Consider the following 7964-nt stretch of genomic DNA (forward strand, 5'->3'; position numbering starts at 1 on the left):
AACCTAATCAAAGTTGATTCATCCATCACAGACAATTGTTATCAAGTTATCTCACCTGACTATAGAATTCTCAGATCACATCATCTCAGAAGTTGGATTAATCTTGTGATTCTAATCAAATTAACCTTTCAACCTGGTTATTCGTTCTTAGCCTGTGTCTTTCTAATCACTGCAACCCATGAGACACTTCAAGAGCAGTTTTGGTAGATGGCTGGAAAAGCTGATAAGGTTTGTTAAGTGTGTTACTAACTATGTTAAATGAGAAAATACTTTAACAGCAGAGGAGAGAAACAATGACTGATTAAATCATTAGAGAACCATCCAAATTATTGCAATACAAGTAGATAGCAATGGCTCTTTACAGAACTGGATAAGTGCAGAATATCATGCAATATTTCATATTTGAGTAAAAGTGTAGTGATTGTGTATTTGTGGGTGAATGTGACAACCAATTTGTGGACAGCAATAATAAATAATAATGATCCTTGCATTTGATATAGCGCCTTATCAGGTTGTCAAGACGTCTCAAAGCGCTTCAGTGTACTGTACTGTAAAGTGAATTGTTTCTACATTTTGTGGGTGAAACGTGGCAGCCAATTGTGCACAGCAGTGTCCCACAAATAGTCGTGGATTTATTTAATTTTGTTACTAGGAAACAATTTCTCACTGTTGATTTCATCAAAACCCCTTAAAAATGTCAAAGACTCCATCAGGGTTTGAACACGCGACTTGCTGACTCAAGGGTGCAATTAATGATTGTTACAGGGACAACTTTGCTGAGTGCACCTTGCTTACCAATATACTGGACTGTGAAGGGGGCTCACAAAATTTTGCTCAAACAGGGCCCGTGCAATCTGAACCAGATCATCTAGAGGAAGGCAGAGAGCAGACTTAAAGTCTTTTCCTAAAGACAGGAATAGAAAAGTAGAAAATAAATCGTCGCAGGAGTAGTGCTCTGAGCAACAGAGTAGATTCAAGAATTTAAAAACAGCATTTGTCCTACTATTTCTGTCAGAGAAAGATGCATAAGGAGAGTGGTGGGGTGGATATTTACTTTGAAGGGTATTATTATGGAGAAGAGAAATGGGGGAAAACAACAGATCCAGAACAAAGCATTCATTATCTCCCTCAATGACCAACATGTGGATCCTCTGTAAATAGTCAGGCAAGATTTCATTCATTGTTCCCTTAAAATTTTATCATTCATTAAATGAAATGTCAGACGGACTCAGTCCACCAATTATATACACGTATATACACACACAAACACATACAGTCCACATATAACAACAACAATTTGCACTTATATAGCATCTCAGAGTGATCACATGTGGTGTCATCCAAAGAAAGTCACTTCTTCACAAAATATTTGGTGATAAATTCTGCTGATAAGTCTCTGAAAGGAGTGTCTGAATCAGACTTCATCTTAGGTATCCGGCAGAGAGCGCGAATAGTCGGGGAACGCAGCAGCAAGTTCTGTCCAAGACCAGCCCAGCTGGAGGTCAGCCAATAAAGAGCCATAGACTGAAAACAGAAAAGGAGCTGAATAAGCACTTCTCACTGAACCATACACAATACACTCTCCGCTAATGCTACTGACGGATATACTCGGGGATTAGGCACTTAGGTTTTCCTAGCCTTGAGTATTTGTGGGAAAAACATACTGTTCCCTTCCATCATTGGCTAAGTATCATTTTCCACCTCATTTCATTCCTTGCTGGGATGATCTGTGCTCAGATTAGAATTACAAGTAACAGTGCTGCTCTCAAGCAAGCTCCTAGCAGATGCTCATGTAAACTCATCTTCCGAGATCCCTTGGTATAGGTTGATTCATACACCGTTGGCAATGGCCAAAACTTAAACTCGTGGATCTTCCAGTCAGCAGGTTACCTACCCACGTGGAATTTAAAATCAGAGGAGATAGCTTTTAACAAAATACCACATTGTTGAGATAATGCTGACACAGAAAATAATCATAGTTATTACACATGTACGCATGTCACATCCAAACGGGATTGGCTTTGGTTCTGGGTAAGAATGAGTACTTGGCAGAAAGTACTTCATGAAACTATATGCAGTAGCATTCACTGTCTTCCCATTGCCTGGGGTAAAAACTGGAAAAATAAAACCTCTTTTGTTTATGTTGTTTTACTGCCTTGCAGAGATAAGCATCATTTTAGCTGTAAATTTTGAGTAGGATTACATAAAAATAACACTCAACAACACGATCGCAGGGTCAACATATATTTACCGAGGGCACTGTTGCAGCAATTGGAACCATGATTACTGATATGCTCCGGATCATATAGGTTGCGTATTTCTGAATTTTCGACTTTTCCATTTTTCTTAAAGCAAAAATCTAACGAGAGAAGATAAAACAACAATGATTTTCACGTGCTGAGCAGCTGAGAAGCCAACTGACCAACCAATCAATGCAGTAACTGGGCAATCTACCAATTACAGTAACAGTAATAGGGAAAAGAAATGTTCTACCAACCTAAGCAGATAACAATTGTGATGATGTCAACTTTCAGGATATCAGCAATAAGCACTGAACGCCACCGCTTAATTGTCCAGCTAACTAAGGCAAATCCTTCATCATTCTTCCATATGAAAATAAATATCCTTACCTCAACTATCAAAAGGTTAATGAGTCCTAAAAAGATGGGCATGATCCAGGTAGAATCAGGGAGTGTAAGATCAGGAAACCACAGCACTCCACCCGAAGCCAGACTCTGAATAGCAGGTGCTGAATAGACAAAAAGATAATCAGTGATTTCCTGCCCATAGCCCACAATTCCTCCATCAGCATTCCGGATCAATGTCCATTCATTTTCCATCTCCGCATCCCCAACTCACCAACTTTAGCTATACAATCAATGCACTAAATGATGGGAGACAGAGGAATAAACATATGGCAAGGACAACCAAATGAGTAACTAAATTAAGTTTTTGAACAAGGACCACTCTACACCAAGAATGGATTTTTAATTTTCTATTAATTTGCAAGGCGACAATTACAAGTGGTTTAATAGTCACCCTCCTACCCCTACATGGCCTGCCCTCCACTCCTCCTGATCCCAACCCCCCTGCTCGGGTCCAAATCCCCGACTGTCCAGTGACTTGGGATGCCCTCCCGATGTGAAAGGCACTATACAAATTTAATTTGCTGTTGCTCTTGTTGCTACATAACCCTAAGGCAGCCAGCTTACATCTCTTTTCAGAGGCATTTCACAGGTAAAATAATGTAAGGTACCTGCAGCAGCATCAGAGGCCATTACACTCAGGTTCCGCAGAGCGATGGAAATACAAATCCACAGCGGCAGTTGGACCCAGATGAGCAGAGTTGCTTTGAAAGGATGACAGTTGTCACGAACGTACAACTCGGAGACGATCCTGCTCAGGTTCTTCCTGAACTGAAAGCTGATTCCCAAGACAAAAGAACAAATTAAGCACGACAATGAAAATGACAACTCAAGAATTTTCTATGAAACAAATTAGTGGCTAAGCAGCAAGAGTATACAAGGATAAAACTCATAGCACCAGGACACATGCAAACCAAATAGCCCTTGTCTATGTAGATAAAATATTATGACAGTCGTACAGTGATTGTATCCTGACTCACTGCTGTTAGTTTTATCATTGGGGTATTTTTGCTTAAAAAAAAGTACATGATATTTTAGCAATCAAGCAGATCTGCACTGTAGCATGCTTGTGCAGAAAGTAGCATCAGCGACAATTCCTTCACGCAATGCATGAGCAAATGACAGCTCAAAGGCAGCCATTCTTTACAACAATTTAACAACTTGCATTTATTTAGTTCCCCTTCACGCAGGGTAGCAACCCACAAAGCTGACTACTCAGTATTAGAACCTGGGCGTACCTCGCTTCCAGTATAGTACACGTCCACAACACACTTGTGACACAAGCAAACCTGCACTCAAATGGGACAATTTCTTACCGAGTAACTTTTTCAGACCACTCAAGCTGCTTTGCACGCACAGACACCTCATAACGCAGTTGCTTGGCTAGTTTCGCAATCTCTGGCTGTAAATTTTCAACCTAGCTAATTGGAAGGTGACACTGGTTATACAATATGCAGAAATAATTCAGATTTTAAAATCAAAACAATTCCAAAATTATTTTGTTTTAAATTAAACAGTTATTTTCCCTGTTGGATACTAAGAGGTTTCTGTCTGTGCTAAGCTAGCCTGAAATCAGGAGAGGATGCTACAATTGGCTGTAGAGTACCTCTCATGCTCAGACAACCATTTCTTACGGTAGGGAGAAAAGTACATTATTACTGAATTAATTGTCCACAAAATACACGGGTTAATTTTGAAAGCATTTTCCAACGTTTATGACATTTAGAAAATACAACACCAAAGGGGATGGTATTTTCAAGATCTCTTCAAAATAAAAATTGTAATTTATACTTATTGGTATCATTTTTTTTGCTTAAGTGAATATTGGAATATTTTTTGCTTAAGTGCTAATAATATCATTAGTCCCAACAATTATGTACTTTGGTTCTGACATGCATTTACTGGTCAGTTGATGGTGTGTCTTGTGAGTGAAGGAAATGGAAGTAGAAGGGCTATCAATGTTCTGAAATTCCCCTCTCACCTTGGCAATAATATACATCTGGTACACTGCGAGTGGGATTGTTATAGATGTTCGTAATGCTACTGTAGTGAACATGATGGTTGCCCACCATGGTAACCCTGTGACCTGGTGCACATTTGTCAATAGGTCTTGTATCAGTTGGATGGGCGGTGAATCTGCAAGGCCCTCATACCAACCAGGCTGAGGAGTGGAAGTGGATGCAGCAGACAAGCAAGTGGCCGAGAAAAAGGTTCTTCTCTGAAAAAGCAAAGAATTAGCAAGGCTCTATCAGTTGGAACCAGTGAATGAAGCACATGTTTTTTACAGGCAGTCCTTTCTTTCAAAATAATTCTGTGACTCATTGAGCAGGACACTCCTTGGATTCTCTGCCACATAAATCCTTGGATTCTCTCTGACACACAAACTCCAGCATGTGATAAGGCCCAACTTTTCACCTGTCCCAGAACTCGACAGCACAACATCTTGGGAAAACTGAAACAGATTGAAAAGAAAATTACACTATTAACTCATTTAATCCTGAATGTTTTAGAATCCCAGGATGATTAACACTTTCTCCAAGACTCTAGACAGTTTTTGTTACCCACAAAACACAGTCACTGCAATTTACCATATATCCTGCAAAGCGCTTTGGATGTCATCCTGACTTGAAAGGCTATACCAAATGTAAGGATTATGTTATTATTACTCTTGTGTTAACCCAATCAATCTGTTCGCTAAATCTTTAGTACACATATATAACACACATTACTTAGAAACAGGCGAAATCCAATGAAATGCATAAACTTTTGATATTTCGTCACTCCAAGGGAAAAGGTCCGAGTGAGCATATGTATAAATACATGAATCAATGCGGCCGGGAGCTTGACCACGATAACCTAAGTGGCAGTGACACGTGAAACAGAATTGAGTTATCAGTGCATTGTATTTGGTTTATTTGGCTTCATTCACCAGGAATGTCTCATAACTGAATCTTTCACATTTTACGATTTTTTTAATCTTAACCAGCTACGGTATTTTCTTCAGTCTCACTGAATCGTACAGCACCGCAGCTGGAGAACACAGGCATGTCTTGTACCGATGCCACACTAAAACTAGTAGTCTGGGATGGCCACAACACATGTTCCTATGTGGACTGTTGTGCTGTAGTCTCTGCTGTCAGGACAGCAATTGGGCATTGGTTTGAGGAGTCAGTGGGTTGAAGGGCGCAGTGCAGTGCAGACCTGTGGATCTGAGCAGCTAAAGGGGCGGTGGAGACGGTGCTGGGGTCGGGGTGGGGGTGGGGATGAGGCAGTGTGTGTGGGGGGGAAGGGGGGGCAGTGTATATTTGTGTGTGTGTGTGTGGGGGGGGGGGTGCAGTGTGTGTGGGTGTGGGGGGGGTGCAGTGTGTGTGTAGGGGGGTGCAGTGTGTGTGTAGGGGGGTGCAGTGTGTGTGTAGGGGGTGCAGTGTGTGTGTAGGGGGGTGCAGTGTGTGTGGGTGTGTGGTGGGGGTGCAGTGTGTGTGGGTGTGTGGTGGGGGTGCAGTGTGTGTGTGTGGGGGGGGTGCAGTGTGTGTGTGGTGGGGGTGCAGTGTGTGTGTAGGGGGGTGCAGTGTGTGTGTGTGTGTGGTGGGGGTGCAGTGTGTGTGTAGGGGGGTGCAGTGTGTGTGTAGGGGGGTGCAGTGTGTGTGTAGGGGGGTGCAGTGTGTGTGTAGGGGGGTGCAGTGTGTGTGGGTGTGTGGTGGGGGTGCAGTGTGTGTGGGTGTGGTGGGGGGGGCAGTGTGTGTGTGTGTGTGTGTGTGTGTGGTGGGGGTGCAGTGTGTGTGGGTGTGGGGGGGGTGCAGTGTGTGTGTGGTGGGGGTGCAGTGTGTGTGGGTGTGTGGTGGGGGTGCAGTGTGTGTGGGTGTGGGGGGGTGCAGTGTGTGTGTGGTGGGGGTGCAGTGTGTGTGTGTGTGTGGTGGGGGTGCAGTGTGTGTGTGTGTGTGGTGGGGGTGCAGTGTGTGTGTGTGTGGTGGGGGTGCAGTGTGTGTGTGGTGGGGGTGCAGTGTGTGTGGGTGTGTGGTGGGGGTGCAGTGTGTGTGGGTGTGTGGTGGGGGGGGGCAGTGTGTGTGTGTGTGTGTGTGTGTGTGTGGTGGGGGTGCAGTGTGTGTGGGTGTGGGGGGGGTGCAGTGTGTGTGTGGTGGGGGTGCAGTGTGTGTGGGTGTGTGGTGGGGGTGCAGTGTGTGTGGGTGTGGGGGGGGTGCAGTGTGTGTGTGGTGGGGGTGCAGTGTGTGTGTGTGTGTGGTGGGGGTGCAGTGTGTGTGTGTGTGTGGTGGGGGTGCAGTGTGTGTGTGGTGGGGGTGCAGTGTGTGTGGGTGTGTGGTGGGGGTGCAGTGTGTGTGGGTGTGGTGGGGGGGGCAGTGTGTGTGTGTGTGTGGTGGGGGTGCAGTGTGTGTGGGGGGGGTGCAGTGTGTGTGTGGTGGGGGTGCAGTGTGTGTGGGTGTGGTGGGGGTGCAGTGTGTGTGGGTGTGGGGGGGTGCAGTGTGTGTGTGGTGGGGGTGCAGTGTGTGTGTGTGTGTGGTGGGGTGCAGTGTGTGTGGTGGTGGGGGTGCAGTGTGTGTGTGTGTGTGGTGGGGGTGCAGTGTGTGTGGGTGTGTGGTGGGGGTGCAGTGTGTGTGTGGTGTGTGGTGGGGGTGCAGTGTGTGTGGGTGTGGGGGGGGTGCAGTGTGTGTGTGTGGTGGGGTGCAGTGTGTGTGTGTGGGGGGGCAGTGTGTGTGTGGTGGGGGTGCAGTGTGTGTGTGTGTGGTGGGGGTGCAGTGTGTGTGGTGTGTGGTGGGGGTGCAGTGTGTGTGTGTGTGTGGTGGGGGTGCAGTGTGTGTGGGTGTGTGGTGGGGGTGCAGTGTGTGTGGGTGTGTGGTTGGTGTGTGCAGTGTGTGTGTGTGTGTGGTTGGTGTGTGCAGTGTGTGTGTGTGTGGTTGGTGTGTGCAGTGTGTGTGTGTGTGTGGTTGGTGTGTGCAGTGTGTGTGTGTGTGTGGTTGGTGTGTGCAGTGTGTGTGTGTGTGGGTGGGGGGCAGTGGTGGGTGTGGGGGGTCAGTGTGTGTGGGGGGGGGTGCAGTGTGTGTGTGTGTGTGTGGGGGGGGGATGTGGGGGAAGACAATGACCCTGGACCGGGCAGGTGCTGAGGCCCTCAGGCCGCGCGCTGAGAGTGGAGCCGGGCCGGGGGGCGGCTGTGGGGGGCGGGGTGCGGCTGGGGGGAGGCCCACCCCGGGGCTGGAGCTCTGCCCCCCCCTCCCCTCCCCCGCAAACACATACCGCCGCTGTTAAAGGCTATTCAGGTGCAGCTCCGGCGCCCCCTCAGCCCCGGACTCCGCCCACCGACGTACT

At 46.4% G+C, this 7964-nt stretch overlaps 1 protein-coding gene across 1 annotated transcript; it reads right to left on the reverse strand.

Moving 5' to 3' along the window:
* Window positions 1-1185: 1185 nt before the first annotated feature.
* Window positions 1186-7964, reverse strand: LOC103188158 (mitochondrial inner membrane protein COX18-like). Its single transcript, NM_001292798.1, is given in 8 exon segments — window positions 1186-1524; window positions 2252-2359; window positions 2631-2749; window positions 3257-3423; window positions 3962-4062; window positions 4627-4886; window positions 4889-5097; window positions 7893-7964. Coding segments are annotated over 7 exon segments (1128 nt in total). The 5' UTR covers window positions 5088-5097; window positions 7893-7964; the 3' UTR covers window positions 1186-1350.

Source organism: Callorhinchus milii, unplaced genomic scaffold (genome assembly GCF_018977255.1).
Source record: "Callorhinchus milii isolate IMCB2004 unplaced genomic scaffold, IMCB_Cmil_1.0 Scaffold11, whole genome shotgun sequence".
NCBI classification, from domain to species: Eukaryota; Metazoa; Chordata; class Chondrichthyes; order Chimaeriformes; family Callorhinchidae; genus Callorhinchus; species Callorhinchus milii.